Source organism: Pinus tabuliformis, chromosome X, assembly GCF_031772625.1.
Source record: "Pinus tabuliformis cultivar Carrire ecotype Pingquan chromosome X, CPIR1, whole genome shotgun sequence".
In the NCBI taxonomy this organism is placed as follows: domain Eukaryota; kingdom Viridiplantae; phylum Streptophyta; class Pinopsida; order Pinales; family Pinaceae; genus Pinus; species Pinus tabuliformis.
The window spans coordinates 1,009,320,972-1,009,339,090 of record NC_142308.1 but is presented as its reverse complement, the minus strand read 5'-3'; the positions used below and the strand labels follow the sequence as shown (position 1 = coordinate 1,009,339,090).

General features: G+C 37.7%; 1 protein-coding gene across 2 annotated transcripts in view; it reads right to left on the bottom strand.

The window, feature by feature from the left end:
- Positions 1-6,328: 6,328 nt before the first annotated feature.
- LOC149143170 (uncharacterized) overlaps positions 6,329-18,119 on the bottom strand; it is a 106,945-nt gene continuing 95,154 nt past the window's right edge. The window contains exons 1-4 of one of the 2 annotated variants that reach the window (XM_089447775.1): positions 8,786-8,922; positions 6,983-8,655; positions 6,545-6,606; positions 6,329-6,375 (exon numbers count right to left, since the gene is read on the bottom strand). In XM_089447775.1, coding sequence (XP_089303901.1) covers positions 6,365-6,375; positions 6,545-6,606; positions 6,983-8,568 — 1,659 coding nt within the window. In that variant the 5' untranslated portion in view covers positions 8,569-8,655; positions 8,786-8,922 and the 3' untranslated portion in view covers positions 6,329-6,364. Of the gene's footprint in view, positions 6,376-6,544; positions 6,607-6,982; positions 8,979-18,119 lie in introns of those variants that run through there. The other variant, XM_089447774.1, reaches the window with a different exon arrangement.

The following is an 18,119-nucleotide window of genomic DNA, read 5'->3' as shown; positions in this document are numbered from 1 at the left end:
ATGTTAGCCATGTGTTTAAATTATTAATCATGGACTGAGATACACTACTGAAAATTTGATGGATAAGCCAATGTTCTCTGAGATTGAAAATGTTGTTGCAGGAAGCGCATGTTTGGGTGTTGTTTTTAGCTTGGGGTTTGCCATAATTTCCTGGATAAGCCAGAAACAAGAGTTTGTTGGTTTGCGTACGATTGAGGCAAAGCAAATTGTTGTTGGCATGGCTAGCTACGAGGCAGTATGATTGAGAAATCTCTTTGGAGATTTGTTTAAGCATGTGTTGGTCATGACTGTGATATACTACAATAATATGAGTAAGATCTGACTTTTAGAGAATCCCATGTTTTATGATTGGTCCAAGCATTTTGAGATTAGATATCACTATATCTAGGATATGATGCAAAGGGAGCAGTGAGGCTCTGACATTGGTTTATTGAGGAATTGATGTAGTGAGGCTTCAACAAAGCTAGTTGTTGACATTCTCACCAAGATTTTGTCGAAAGGAAGTTCTTTGTCTTCAGAGCACAGCTTGGACTAGTAGATGTGACCCTCTCGAGAAAGGGTCATGGCTAATCGAGAAAAATAAGTTATGCCTTTCCCCCTATTTGAGCTCCCAAGGAAAGGAATCAAGTCAAAGAGCTCATGGGGTTGAGGGAACTCTAGACAATAGGATGGTTGTGAATCTTACCATTCATGGTAAGTTGTATCTCGCCTATTGTCACTATAGGGTGTGTGATCTTTGCAAATTATGGCAAGTTGGGTATCTCCCCCTATATGGTATGGGACTTGATAGAGTATACCCCAGTATGCATCCTACCAACAAGTTGGGCTTGTCGGGATTGCCACCCATCTGGTCAATGGGTGAGGATGGTTGTGATCCTTACCTCTCATGGTAAGTGATATCTCACTCAAGTGATGGGATGCATGTGTTATACCACTTTGATTCTTAAGGATCAATGTGGGAAGATCAGGGGACAATAGGATGGGTGTGATCCTTACCTCTCATGGCAAGTGGTATCTCGCCTATTGTCATTAGACAATAGGATAGTTGTGATCCTTGTCTGGTAAGTTATATCTCGCCTATTGTCGATTGATATATAGGGCGGTTGATTAATCTCCCTTATTGTCCATGGATATAGGGTGGAAGCCAGAGCTCCCTTACGATGATTCTTCTTTTTTAGATAGAGACATTATTGTTCAGCGGATGATCAAAGGAGAGACAAGTTGAGACAATATATGATGGATGTATTATTGATGCAGTGGAAATAAAGGTCATAAGATATGATTAGGAAACTAGTAGGGTTTAGAGGATCTAATCAATTTCCCCTATCATCGATTGTAGATTACTCTTCTTCTAGGAGACAAGATGAGATGAGACGACATGAGACATAATGCAACAATCATGTACATCTGAAATGAGACTTATGAAGCAAATGGAAATTCCTCCCTACTAAGAGAGAGTTGAAATTTGGGCGGCTATGGGACGAATTTCCCCATTAGCCTTAAATGAAGCCCATCATTCCCTAAAGAAATAATTTATAATTGGATTAAAGAAATATTTTTTTTCTCTGCAAATACTAATTCTATTAAAAAAGGTGAAAAAATATGTACAATGAGGTCAAGCCCTCAGAGGAGGCCGAGGCCATTCCTCAATCAAAAACTCAGGGACAATACAGTTTAAACTGTCAACCAGATTTACAATACAGACCTCAGAGATTTGATTTCGGTCCCTGACATACTGACAAAATTTACCCGGACTACAGCTATCATAACCTTCAGTGACCTCAAAAACACAGTAGCGCCTAGCATAGCTGTCTTTAAAACAAAAATTGAAATCTGTGTTGGCTGGAGTTGCTACCTGAAGCATGAGACTGAAACAGACAAGAACTTTTAACTGCAAAATCAAAGACACGGGATCAAAAAAGCATAGCATGTGCACCCAGTAGAGTTTAATCCGCATGACTTGGAGAAGCTTGCATATCCTCCTTCGCCTGGCTTGGAGAGGCGACCCAAGTAACGAACCCGTCTTCGTCCAGAACCGGCGCTCCATCAGAATCAGTAACCAAATGTAAACAGCCAGTTGCTTTTTGAGATGGCTCGCAAACAATGTCATCTTCCTTAGCGGGGTCAGGCTGCTGAGGCGCTTCCGGGACAGGGGCGTCCTCATGCATGCGGTCGACATGAAACACCAACCCAGTCATATCCCCAAGTAGAATGCTGTCATCCTGAGAATGTGAGGAAGCGGGAGGAGTTGAGCTGAGCTGGTTGCTCTCCTCCTCTGAGACAAATACTGTAAAATTCACTGTCACCACCGGCCTGTTGAGCCGACTTTGGAATACGAATCTGGAGGTCTGGTAGGAGTTATTCGGGATGATCCTCTCTTGGTCTGAAGGCGGAGATGAGGGAGGGACTAAGGCAATTGGGGCAACCTGCTGAGGAGCAGATTGAGAAGGGCTAGCCCTGATTCCAGACCGACCCCCCCGACGCGGGATACCTCGACTGCGAGGCATTATATCAGAGGCAGAAGACCTGAGAGATCGATTGAGACAGAGTAAACCCGAAATGGCTGGAGTGCTGCTGAAATCCTGACGATTCCAGAGCCGAGCGATTAAGTCGACAGGAAAGACCAGACAAGGAAACTGAAGCGACGTAGCTTCATATAGAACAGAGTCATTAACTGCAGCAGAGGAATTGAGCCGCTCCATGTTAATGCGCCGAATTGAGAACAGAGTAGCCATGCTCGCATTGAAATCCAACTTGCTTCGAGACTGAACAGGCTTTAATTCACCTGCCTTAAACCTGAAACTACCTCCGATGACGCGTACCCTGTAGACCTTCCGCCTGCCATCCGTCAGGCCAGGTGTCTGCGTGGTGTGTTCGGTCATTGATTGCAGATGTGATCACCCGCATCTGGGTTGGATTAAAGAAATATTAATGCTAAAGTGTGACAACTTTATTTAGACTAAGAATCATCAAACAATCTGCTAAATATATTTAATAAAGATTTATATAAATATAGAGGGAAAAATAATGAAAGGTCAAGTTGGCTTGATTGAATGCCCTAGAAGGGCTAATCATTATACCTCAAAATTATATATAAGAGATCTTTTCCAATTGTTCAATAAGGCGATTTGTACTCTTGAGTGAATAACAAGCACACACTATCTAAAGAATTTGGACCACATAAATTCATGTGGTTCGTATTATCAATCTGGAGTTCGCCTTTGCACTGGTTTGCATTATTGGTGATGATACGCATCTTTGAAGTTCGCATTAACATATCCATGGCTCGCATTCTACAACATATCTCAATCATGTTTCCTGTGGCTCGTGCTAATATCTAAGGCTCGCTCTTATTTTCAGAGTGATACACTATCATTGTCTTTGGCCCAGTGATCACATTTAATGGCTCACATTTTCATATTGTGGCTCGCTTCACCATGGCTCGTTGTGGCTATGGCTCGTGTTTGTGGGCCACACTCGTTATAGTTCGCATTACAATTCTCTTCACAATGGTTTGGATCTCTTTCCTGTGGAACACATTACAAATTATCTGTGGCTTGCTATTATTGTGGCTCAATTGTTACTTCTATAGCTCACATTGTAACTAGGCATATGTTGGCATTCCTGTGGATCGTGTTTCATTCTCTATGGCTCGCATTTGGCCCATATTGCATTTGTGGTACACGTTATTATCTTTGTGACTCGAATTGCTATTTCAGTGTAACTCGCATTATTTTTCTATAGCTTGCATTTAATGGCTCGTATCATTCACTGTGGTTACGCATGTCAATTTTTGTGGATCAAATTCAGTATTAATGTTTTTGACATGATCTTCAAACAAAGATACCTTTGACAATGGTTTATGTTGGTTGTGATACATATGGTCGTGACAGATATAGACGCACCAATAGTCCATACTACCGTGACCTTGACTTGTAGATATCGCTGACTACGACAGTGATCCTGTTGCACAATAATAACCTTAATATTTGACTATAACAGTGACTTTGTTGCTTTGATGTATGGCATGAATCATGATAGTATGACTGTGACAGTGGCATCTTGACGACAATGATAACAATATACAATACTCTCAATGATAGTAAACCTTGATGGTTGTAATCCTTGATGGCAGTATGGCAATGAATTTGATGGCAGTAACCCTAGATTTGGATGCAAATTTATTGTAGTGTCATGATGAATAATGTATAACAGCGACCTTGGTCACTGTGATGACAGTGACTCTGATGTATACCCTTGTTTATGGCAGTATGTGACAATGCCTCTATGTCAGTTGGGATAGTATATATGACAGTATGGCAAGTCTGTCTATGACCATGATTTACATTGTAGTGCTCTCATGTCTATGATGGATACAATGATCTTATACTTTACAAGGACAAATGTCAGTGATATGGTAGCAACTCCTTTGGACTCATTTGATTATCAGAGGTAAGACTGTCCGTTCAGTTCACAAACGAAGTTGTGCACTGACTTGGATTAACCCTAGGAAGCCTGATATGATTAATGTATCTCATTATGGATGTACTTTGTATCTCAACTAAACAATTGATGAATATCTAATAGAAGAAGAATCTGGTTGGGTTTTCCCCCTTGTGGGGTTTTTCCTTGGTATCTGACTTAAATATTGGTGTCTCTATAGCGTATGTTTTTTTTGTTCCTTTCTGTTTCATTGCATTGTTGATATTTATTGTTCTCTCTACACAATTGCTAATGATGATATGATGTTATGGGGTGAATGTAATATAAATGATGAAAAAGTTTGGAAATGCAATTATCCATAGTAGAGAACAATCTAGCCTAAAAGAAATTTAACAGGTTTTGTTTCAATTCTTCTTGTGAACGTTATATTTTTTAAAGTACAATCCTCAATTCTTCCAAGAAGTCTCACCGCTGAGGGCAATGGTCCACATATTATTACTACGGTGTCCCTCGCCAAATGTACCTCCAAGAGATCAAAGTACAAAGCAAGGCCAAAAAGAAATTATAATGTCAAAAGCTACTACAAAACGAAATCTCAAAATCCCATGCATGATGAGATTACCACTATACTACACACCATCTACCAAAAAAAGACATGGAAGATAAAGAAGGTGGATTGACAAATGGGAAAACCAAGGGATTGGAAAGACCCCACTAGACAAGGGTTCTGCCTTTACTGTTGCGTTGGGAGCCAAAAACGGCAGTAATATTAATTCCTTGCTGAACTGGTGCCTCTAATGGCATTACATCATCTATGGCAATTCGAATTCTCTTTTTCAGTGTTGCTTTCATCCTGATGTACTACATAAAACTTGTGAGGATCAGCATATGCCACCTGCCTATTCATATTATAAGATCATTGTAATTTTTCATAGACAACAAAATCATCTTTAGAACAAAATGAAAAGAGATAATGTCATACTGGAAGCTGATTTCTAAAACTACAGATAATAATTGTCCTCTAGTGATTATTTTTAACATGTATGACAAAAGAGTTGTACCTAATGAAAATCTATATTGAATGAATGGAGGAATGGCTCTTAACCTTGAATACACTACACTTCTGGATGGTCTCTGATTGGAGAATTTCCATCCAATGAAAATCTATTTTGATCACACACTACACTTCTGGATGGCATCTGATGGAGAATTTCCGTCCATAAGGTTGATTCAGACTAGAGTTTGCAAAGATCAACATTATCAACAGCCAATAGACTAAAGTTTACCGAAGATGTCCATCAGACTAAAGATAGAGTAAAATTCAAATTACATTTCAGATTATATTCATATTTCTATATGCATAACTTTAGAAGAACAATTTTGGATTAGATTGTGTGAATCCAGATAGAAACTTTGACTAGGAGAAAATTCTGATCTATTATGCACATTCGTATGGAAGCTGTGATAGGGCACCTCCCTTATTGTCGATGCATATAGATTCTCAGACCAAGACAAGGTACAAAATTTACACACAAAGGATTTGGAACATTATGGAAATACACTGAACAATATTGAGTGAAGCCAGTGTAAGACTGGCAAATAATATTTTGGTGCCCATAAGCGAACAGTTTCAGCTTGCACACGCTCTTATCATTAATAATTTCCCTTAATCTTCCTCATATGACTAAAAGGACAATTACATTGGCTTTGATTTTTATTTACTGCAAGGAAAAGGCACCAGCTTCTTAGTCCCAATTTTCTGGAACACGTAAAATTTTGTATCTTAATGTTCGGCCACAGAACTCCAAACATTAAAATATGTGATTTGCAACTGGGCAGTGCTTGCAAGCAAATATCGTACTGGTCAATTGACTGAGTGCCTGTAACCAATTTTTGTTTACAATAAGACTGATATGAATATTCATGAGCTTCCTGCAATCATGTAAAAGTTTTCTTGTTTATACTATCATTAAGCTCGAATGCCATCACTAGGACATTTTTAAATTAAGAAAATATATTTTCTAATGATTAGAAAAGCTGTAGTCTAAACTGTAAAAATTCTGTAGCAATAAATGTGTACAAAAATTGAACTTTTCAATACCTTTCGTTTTGTTTTTCTTTGCTGGTACCACTTTAATGCACTTCGCTGCGCGAACAAAATCCCTGTGAAGTAAAGTTCCTCGATTATTAAAAAACTGATTTTTTAGAGTATCCAGATTAAGTAACAAAACTAAACTGAAAAAGCATCAAAGACCAGTACTTTCTCAAAGAACAACAAGGTAATCCTGTTGATGCTTGTAATTCACTCGAAATTCTAGACTTTCCTATCCAAACAAAACACAGAGAAAACACAATAAACAAAGGAGATGATTTGCATCTCTACATGTCTGTAGTCATAGATAATGTCATTTCCAGCTGTAACACTACATGTGAAGACTGTCCAGCTATCACGTATGACGTTTTCTGAAACACTTAATTATATATACTCGGAAATGTCCACCCCTTACTAAAGAATATGCTCAGACAAAAGTCAATTTACCTCCATGACAGATCACCAGCAAGAAGGAGGTCACCCTCTGCATCTTCATAGGCAATCACAAAACCCGGAATTGCATTAGAAAGACTGCAGCCTTCTCCAGAAGCAGCCATGCTATCCTCTTGAATGTTGTCCTTGAACATGTTCCACATGGTATGAGCAAAGCTTTCATAACCATCAAGTTTTTGAAGACAAACCCTTCCTCCAATAGACCTACCATCCATCACTACAGAAATGCATGGAGGAACATTGTGATTGTCCGAGTCAACTGAGAGTGCACCAAAATATGGAGATGTATTTGAAAGCCCTAAAAGCTCTAATCCCATTCCTCCTGTAGTCACAGATAGATTATTAGCAGAAATAAAATTTTCTGAGGATAATGGAAGAGAATGAAGTGGTGCTGAACTACTACGTGGAGGGGTTTCACCATGAACCAATAGTGACAAGTTCAGATCTGAAATCAAGCTTGGGTGGTCCTTGGCAGAATAAAGAACATCACTCAAGCGAGATTGCTGCCCTCCTTTGTGTTGAAAGCTAGAATCAATAGAAGGTCCTTGATCTGACTTAGACACATCAATGTTGCTGGCTGGAGGACCTGAACTATACAGCAAATTGTCACATGGTCTAGTGGAAGGAAGGAAAGGAGCATTCATGCCTGAAAAGGAAGGAGATTTTAAGGTTTTCATCAGTATTTCAGAGCTGGTTTTCATTTCAAAGGGGAACTCTGATGTGTGTTGGTTTGGTTGAATAGGTGAAAAAACTGGTGCCAGCGACAGACGAAAGATGGCATCAGGACTAGAAACAAGTTCTGCACTTCTTTGTGACAACCTCAAGCCTTGTGCTTTCTTTGCTTCAGCTGAGCACGTACGATGCAAATCTATGTTCACATTCTCCAAAAACAAGCCATTTGAAAAACCTGTATTTGGAGTATGCTGCCTATTTTCCAGTAATGGCAAATGCCATTGGGTCATGTTTATCTGCCCAAACTCCATGGATGGATGATTATGTCGAAATACTTCATGATCGCGTGATGTCACTGGTTCTGAGATGTTTCCATACAACAAGCCCGTTGAGATGGGAGCTATCTCATCTCTGGTATGAGTGGTTGTATTTGAACAGTAGGTTATTAACTCATTGCTTGATGTGCAGATATTATGCAAATAACTAGGCCTCCCATACATAAATGGGTGTTCCAATCCCACCAAACCAGGAGATGTAATAGTACCACTGCTAAATTCAGAACCATCCTTGCATTTTGATACAGAAAGTAAATGGGGTTTTAGTTGAGAATCCTGTTGTTCGACTTTGCTAAAAGCCCCATAAATTAGTTGGGGTGATAATGATGGTGCCAATGAAAAACAGTCTGGTGTAGATTGCCATGACATTGCTAGCTTCCAATCAATGGGGCTGCTGTTGTGGGCCAAAGGAAAGTCTTTGTCAGAAGACGAAGCTGAGTTATTCATTCCCACTACTATGTCACCATTGCCAGTTGTTAAAGAGGGGCATTTAAATTGCAAACGCTCATTTTCAGGGTGTGTCCCATTTCCATCAGGGTTGAAGGCCAATGCATTTGACCTGATCCTTTTCATTGACCGTCCTACAAGGCTCAACTCTCCAGACTCTGCACTAGATATAGAACCTTCTTCTATCACATCTGCCGGTCTTGCCAAAGATGCCTGCAAATTTATAACATGTGCATCAAAACTACTGCCTGGGTCTCTAGTTAATTCCAGTGCACAGACATCACTAATAGATAATTCAAGTTCATGACTTTGTGACGGCCCAGATGAAGTCGAAGTCCTCAACTCAGATGTTGCCGTATCCTCGGGCTCACTGGATTTGACCATTGTTGCTGACAAGCAGGATGATGCTTTGCCCTGTGAAAAATACTGCGTCGGATTCTTTAATTCCAAAGCCTCTGACTTATGAAGGGAACCATCCACATAGCATTGAGCTGATTGAACTGTGATAATGCTAGGCACTTTGCAAACAGCCATTGCTGCAATTAGTCATTGCCAAATATTATTTCAAGATGAGAATTGATGTTTTGTCTGCTTCCACCACCATTGCTTAAAATAGACAAATTGCATAGTCAGAAAAGAGATGATTCATTACGATAATGAAACAAAAGTCTTAATTGATTTTAGTTTCTAAACCAGTTATTTTTTATGCACTAGATATGAATCATAGCCAAAAAAATTCATTAAGCTTAAAATTTCACTGCATCAATGATGTGGTTAGAGAATTTAAAAGGATGGATACTGTATGCCCCGCCGAAAGGGACGAAGATTAAATCGCTTGACCTGTCAAATACTGCTAAAACTATAACTGGAAAAAACCAAAATGTTCACAGAAATGAGTGACTACTCATTACTGACAGTTCAACAAAATAAACTAGAGTTGTTTGTTGCCACTTCTAAAATCACTATGTGTATGTCCAGGCAAACTAAGATCCAAACTGATACAAAATGAGTTTTTCATACAAGAAAATAAAGAAACACCAGCCCTACCTATACTGTAGTTTTGGGGCCATAAAGCATGTTTGGCACTTGCCCAATCTGTAGCAACCTGATGCTTTCTTTTGGCTGGGGTCATCAATCATTGTTCTCTTACACCAGTACTACTTGAAAGAACTCACATCAACAGCCTCATAGACAGCTCAGAAGATTATTTCTAACAGATTGAACAGTAATAATTCTAAATATACACATTCAAGAGCATACAAACCTTGTCCTATCTAACCCACAAGGAAACAATTCAAATGAACTGTTTACAATATTGCAATTAATTTCCTCAAAATTGAGAGCTAATGTAACAAAGTATAATCAGTCCCCAACTTCAAAAAATATCCTTTAAAAGTAATGATCTGTGAAACCAATTGCAAAGGGACAGATTCACCATCCAGCCATAGGCACTACTACTCAAATGCCACCCCATCACAGGAGGAATGATATGCTATAGAAATATTTCTCACAATCTCCTTCAATTTACAGCTACAAAACCCTAGCTAGCCACATCACTAGAACAAGGGCAAAAAGTGGATTACAACAACAGAAAACCTTGCTAGCCTCAGTGCTAGAACAAGGAAAAGCCATAGGTTAACCCATTGCTGCCTTGCTGGCTACTCCCAAACATAAAATAAACGTCAACCAAAGACCTCTGTCAGGAAGAAGCATCTAGTACAACCACAAATAACATGTTGGCTACTGTTAGAAAACAGTCTTATTGCGAACATCTTTGTTAGAAAAAGGAAAGAGCTGTGCACCAAACCCTCCTTGCTAACAACCTCATTAGATCAAGGAGCAAGATACACATTCAAAAACACTGTAACGGAAAGGCTCCCTACGTCCACCATAGCCATAGCCACATGAGTGAAAATAAATACCTGGTCAATGCCATGACAATGATGGAGAAAAGCAATTGCATAAACCCATCACCAACACATGTAACAGAAATTGAAATTTCTGAATTCCCAAAAGAACCCCTTGAACATGCAACATGCAATAGATGGGGAACCTTCTTCAAACCCATTTCTCATCTCAAGGTGACCAAAATACTGAAAAAATAGCTGGCGATGGTAGGTGAGGAGAAAATGCACAACTGATATTCCCATTTAGGTGGTGCTTCTCTCCTTGAACACTCTTGCCTCGAGGCAATCTAGTCCACATAACTTCTTTACACTTTTGAAAACTTTGGGCTTTATAGCCCAACGACATAGTTAAGTTGACAAAATAGGAAATATTTAGAGATACATATCAATGTTACCTTTATCATTATCAGCTGACAGCAACTTATCACCGGGGGTCCAAAATTTTAATTATCGGCAATATAGGGTAAATTATCGGGAAACTTCAAAAAATAAAAAATAAAAGATCATTTTTTTTTATTTTTTAAACTTCTAAAGCAACATCAACATCAACATCAAATAAACACATTGTCACGTAAATATGAAGATAAAAGTTTAAAACTGCTATATAAAATGTATAAAATTTCAAGTGGTACATCAATCCTTGATACTAGATAGTAGATACTGAAATATGACATTTTTTCAAATTTGTATTCTTCTAAAGCACTTATCAAACATCAACATCAAACAATTAACAAATACATTGTCACACAAATATGATAATAAAATTATAAAACTACAATATAAAATGTATAAGATGTAGATAGTAAGATATTACTACTAGATACTTGAGTCTGAAATATTATATTTGCCACTTTGTCTTGACCCCTTAGTCAAGAGTTGAGTCCTGACAAGATAATAGTTAAAATTTAAAACTTAATACAAAATCACTTTAAAACAAAAATAAATGTATCTCATGAGATGATCATCATGAGGCATCTAGATTCTAGATACTATAAGTCTATAACGATAATCCGCTAAGCTTGTGATTCTCTCTTTCTAGTACTATCACGAATTGAATTCTTTGCAATAAGGACAATGTCTGGGGTAGCTGTAGGGAAAATATGCACATCATGCCCTGGGATTTTGGCAAGGTGGTATTTCAAGCGGGTGATTCCGCCAAACATTTCCATTCCACAGAGCTTGCACCTTAGCTTTGCTCTATTATCATCCTCACATGGCTCACCATACTCCCACATTTGGTCCAATGGCTTTGCCATTTTGTAGAGCTCTGATTAAATTTTCAGGTTTTGGACCTACCACACAAAACAAATGTGGAAATTCAAAAGAGGATAAGAGTTAGACTCTAAATTGATAGTATATCACTAATCTTGGAAAACAAAGAAAAGGAAGGCAATTTCTCTTTACATACCTGGAAATAATAAATATGGATATGGTATACTGGAGTAAATCTCCACTCCAAAAATGCTCAGCTGATGGCAAAGAAAACTATGGATTTCCCCTTGTTTGCTTGATGAAAAATGGTCACAATGTTTGGCCCTTCAGATCTCAACCCTAGCTACATAAGTATTAAATCCTCCAATCAAAGAGAGAAAAAAGAGGTATATCTAATGAACATTGCATACCCTATACTAGATCTTGAAAAACAAAGAAAATGAAGGAGAATTTTTTTTTACATACCTAGAAATGTGGAAATGGTATATTGGAGTAGATATCCACTCCACAAATACTCAGCTAATGGCAAAAAAATCTATGGAAATCCCTTTGTTCACTGGTTATAGTCAAGTCACAAAGTCACTATACCTCTCAGAGCTCAATCCCAGCGAATCCAAAAACCGAAATGACAAAAAAAAAGGGGACCCAGGCACTTAAAACCGAAATTTGGAATAGTAGGGCGATAAATTCATTCGACTCGCGATAATTTCCGTAAATTATTGCGATAATTTCGATTTTGCCAAAATATCACGATAAATATCGGTGATAATATCGACATAGGTGATTTCAACGATAATATAGCGTTAATTCCAATATTATCGTGATATGTGCAACGCTGATACATATACATCCCTTTCTTAATGGGACCTTAGAATTGAACTCCCACTTTACAAAATTGGGATGCCATCTCAAAGTTCAAACACACTAGTACAATATATTCATATAATTAAATGTGAACTTTATAACATGTACAATAACATAAATGGGGTACTAAATTCGGCTTCCCCTTTGATAAAACCATCGACCTCTATGCAACCTTAAGATTATAAGTTTGAAAAAAAACATATATTGCTTTCTAATAATCATCCTCCATCTCCCAAGTTGATTCAATAGGTCTATAATGTTGTTGTTCCTTGACATGCACGATGGGCCAGTTTTGCAACATTGTGGTCGTTCTATTGACAATACAAGTAGTTAATATTTGAATTCATAACACTAGGGTAAATTTGAGGTATAAAGCCTTACATGTAGTATGAATGGGTATGATGTGGGTGGATTTGGTTAGTTTTTCCACTATTACCATGATGGCAATATTGGGGATAAAATCCATGAAAATTGACTCTCCTTTCCATTATAGAATCAATACCCACATAAGTAGTCTAGCAAGTTGTTGATGTGCAACTTTCTCTTTCTATCATTTAAGTCAGTGTTGCACTTATTGGAATAATAATGGAATTATCATGATAATGTCGCCAAAACCAACCTTGGCGATAATATCAATAGTATTTATTGTGATAATTTGTCCTTTTGAAATTATTGTGATAATTTCAATATATTGCAATAATTTAGGTAATTAGCACGATAATTTAGATATTATCATTCTCGCTATATCAATTTCACCTTACAACCAAATTTTGCTTTTATAACCCTCACTTAAAGATGTTTTAGAGGATTGTCCTGTGAGGGTATTGTGACTATTTTCCATCAAGCAAACAAGGCGAAATCTATTGTTTTCATTTCCAAGATTCATCTCATGAGATACATACCCTAGTAGCTAATGGTAATATTAAATTCTTAAAGTAAAAGGAAGTCTATTCTTAATCCATTTACTTAAAATTTTAACATTACCATTAATTGTTTAGGCTATTTGAGAGCGCTTCCAAGCTAATTGGTGTTAGAAAATCAGAAAGGCAGAAATATTTTCTTATTCTTGATAATTACTTGTGATCTTCTTGATTTGTTATTACGATTCTTTATATCTTCTTTCTTTTAGTTCAGCAAGCAATTACCAAAGCAATAGCACATAAAAAAATGGACACTAGATGTAGGCACCCTGCCAGGGAAAAAACCCCCTCGAGGAGAAAACCCAATCAAGAAAATTCTTCCTTTCAATAGTATTCTTTGAGACTCTTCACCCTAGACAAAGACCAAACCTTCCCTCCATACCAAGTCAACCTCCCATATTTTCAACCTCTTTCCCGCAACTTTGACTAGGCAGCAACTTTCGGCATCAGGCAGTTTCCAACATCAGTGAAACTTGGAAGACTTCGATCTCCCAATCTAGGACATGAAACAAAGAGAGACAGACACCAAAATTTCGATTTTCTTATTCTCCTTAGACTCCACCCAACTCGCACTTCCTTTGGCTTCCTGACTTCAGACTTCACACTTCCCAACTTCCTTAGAGATATCGAACTTGCTTGAGATGAAGTGCTCCAAAGAATTCGACTTGCTTCTAATTATAGGATTCAAGGGAGGTTGAATTGATGTCCTTAGGCGAACTTGATCTCTTCTAGGCTGACTTGATGTGGAGGATACATAAATTACATTTGATTCAATACTTAACCTTTCTACATGATTCAAAAGCCCAAAAAGGGTCTCTTTAAAAGTACAATGACTTTATTGACTTAGAATAAATCCTAGAAATCCTCAATGGGGACTTTGACCTAAAACATGGTGACCCAAGCATGAAACCCGTGCGTTAATAAGTCACAATAATAATAATAATAATAATAATTTTCTTTATTCTTTTGACAAGTACATTACAAGATGACTAAATTACATTAAATGAAGACCAAAGCTAGTTACATTTTCCAACACTCCCTCTTAACTAGGGAGGTATTCATCATATACAAGTACAATGGAAGATCTCAACTATATGAACCATGAAGAACTTTAGGCACCGCAATGCCATGGACTAGATTCCTGACCAGGGCAATCTATCAATTGGTCTCTCAACAATTTAGGCACCGCACTGCCACAGACTAGATTCCTGGCCAGGGCAATCTATCGAAGTGGGAATAAGGCGAACTCAAGCTTTCAGCCCCTCTAGGTACCATTAGGCTTGCCGCTTACTTGCTAACCACCAACCCAAAAAATCCAGGTGTGCATCCAAAAACAGAGCTCAATAATCAACACCACCTTTTCCAACTTCGGGACCTAGACATCAACACAAAGTGTCGGCCAGATGTCCTCCCAGGAAATGCTTCACTCACAAAGCCTCAACACTCCTAGATCCAACAGATGAAGGATGACCAATCTCTCCCAATCAAATTAATTGGTAAACAACATGCTATGAAAATTTTTAAGAGATTCATCTGTACAAACAACCCCAATCAATAATATGCTTTCATATGTATATAAGCAAATACAAACCTCTGGGGGCTTTCCAGACAACTTCTTGTTGCTTCTCAACTTTTCATAGCAGGACTATCAACCGAATCCCTAACAAAAGGTTCCTCAATCATACACTTTCATTTCCTACTTCTCATGCAATAGCATATTCTTCAATCGGATCCAACTTTCCTTCTTTCAACAGCACCTCAAAATGCATTCTCCAATTTCCTTCTCTCATTCATGGCCTTCACTAAAACTTACGGCTATTAGTCCTGGTCTAATGCATGACACATGAAGTAGAGAATCAAATTTTGTCACTCCCTCTTAATCAGAGAGGATATAATCATTCCTGTACAAAGAATATTCTCAACCATCGTCTTATCTTAGGGAGATTTATTTCATTCAAGCTCCCTCTTAATCTAGGGAGATTTCTTCTATTTTCATCATCAGAGAATCTTTCGTGGCTTCCAACCATTTTCATTAGAATTACCATCATCCTCATCATGCTTATCACATCAATGAGCATCTTCACCATATTGAAGATTGTGTACCTGCACAACTTGGATAGCAAATACAACCAAATCTATAGAAGCATGAAGTTAGCCATATCAAAATCACAAAAGCATTTCAACTTTATAGTTTATACATATCAGATACCCAAACTTAATTACAAACAAGAGACATATACTCTTCAACATCTTGCTAGACTTTGTCATAGACCCTAGATTACTTCATAACTTTTTTCATTCTATCTAGGGTTTGAATGTTTCTTTCAAAGGTATAACATACCCTACTACAACATATAGCAGACCCTAGACACAATTCAAACAAATATAGATCTACATGGTATCTAACAACTTTCAGAATTCATATGTTAGATTTTCCACTAGGGTTTCATACAAATCCTAGATTTCATACAAGAGAATCAATCAAAACCAATCATAGCTTAGTCATTAACATGACCAGCTTCCACTAGGGTTAGTTGCAAGCCTTAGATTTTCAATCAAACATTAATCCCAACCAAAAGTCAAATTTCAACAATCTTACACATTCTCAAAATATCACATTGTCATCATACATCAGAGATTTTTCACTTCTAATAAGGTTTAACTCCAAAACTCTAGAATTTCATTTTCATAATCTCAACAAGCATTACATAAATACATCTCAGATTATTATATCACACATGCTAGAGAATTTCCTTACTACTAGGGTTTAGCTGCAAAACCCTAGAATTCCAAATATCATCATCCTAGAATCTCAGACAAGGACTTATTATTAAATCCTAAGACTTATGACCATTAATAACTAGGTCAACACACATATCTGGGAATTTATTAACATGCATAAGCATATCATTAATACATATACTAGCCTAGACCAAGCTAGGGTTTCGACCAAATGTACACACACACATATATACCTAGGCTTTCATTCCTAGGATCTTGCTTTCAAATACATAACAAAGGTTTTGCTTATAAGCCCAACCAAACCCTAAATATCTAGGGTTTCATAACATAGCAAAGCAAACCCTACTAAAAAAATTCAAAGGTTCGAGATCTCAAACAAACATCATTCAACCCTAACAAGTTAAGATTTCATGATCATACCGAAATCCCAATCATGACATCATCAATAAGAACTTCAAACAACATTTCACAATATGCCTAAGCAATTTAGGGTTTCAGACATTCACATTAGCATACCCTTAGGTTAGGGTTCTACAAAGAACCTGTCTAGGGTTCTTTGCTTCTTGACAAACCTTATCTTGGGTGGCTTTCTTCCATACACCTTGAGGTCATGGCAGATGTCTTCCTACTCAAGACAATAGAGGGAGAATGGTGATTAGTATTTAATATAATCAAAACTATATGAGTACATGAAACCAAAACCTGAAAGGAGATGAGATACTTATCTTTAGGAGTTGTTGGGGGCTCCCTCCAAAGCTTGAGGAATACCTATAAACTTACAAAAGAAATGTCTTTTCCAAAAACATGTTAAAACCTATAAATTCTAAATATCAAAAATATAAAATAGAATAACTAAGACTAAAAGCAAAGGACTTAGTAGTGTAAGTCCCTTATGTCAGATTCTTCAGGTTTGACTTTCTTTGGGTCTCCTTCTTCAACAATGTTGGCTTGATCTCTTTCTCTCTTCTTGTTTCTTGGATTGTCGAGACAGTCACTCTTGTAGTGACCCTTCTTATGACATTGATAGCATTCTACCTTGGACATGTCAACTTTCTTCCTTGGTCCTTTCGATTTCTTTCCTTTATGTTGAGCAATGTAGGCATTTGATACTCCTTCAGGATTGGCAACTAGAGAGATCCTCAATTCTTCTTGACTGCAGGCAGTCCATAGTTCTTCAAAAGTGGGAGCTTCCTTCCAACTATTAAGTCCTGCAGCAAATGCACCCCAAGTAGGTGGCAATCCTAATAGAGCAGTGATCACGAGTTCTTTGTTTGGAACAATTTCATCAATGGCCAAAAGATCATCCCTGATTCTTGCTATCTTCACAAAGAAGGAGGCCACTGTGTCTTCTTTAGTCATCTTTGTGGTCCTTAGCTCATTCTTCAAACTTGCTACTTGACTAATGTTCTTAATAGTGAATAGCTTTGACAAGGCTTCATACCTTTCCTAAGCATGATTGATGTTGGCTATGAATAGGACAAGGTTGTCCTTTATTCCTTCTACCATTAGAGTCATGGCCACCAATTCTAGATCCCTGAACTTCACTTTGTCAGCATCACTAGAGTCATCTGTAGGCTTCTTTACTTTTCCTTTTACCAATTCTAGTACCTTGTTCTTTTAAAGGATGAGGTCAATCCTCTTCTTCCAAGACCTGTAGTTTGAGGCTCCTTCATGTTTGTTCTCTCCCTTAATTGTGTTAGACATTTTCCTTGAATATAGTAGATTCCTTCCCTGAGATAATCCTTTTGAATGGTTCCCTGATCAAGTGCTTGAGACTGCCTTTTTCTTCTTTCTTCACCAAAGCTCTGATACTAGGTTTGAAAATCAGAAAGGCGGAAATATTTTTTTATTCTTGATAATTACTTGTGATCTTCTTGATTTGTTATTACGATTGTTTATATCTTCTTTCTTTTAGTTCATCAAGCAATTACCAAAGCAATAGCGCATAAAACAATGGACACCAAATGTAGGCACTCTACCAAGGCAAAACCCCCCTCGAGGGGAAACCCAGTCAATAAAATTCTTCCTTTCA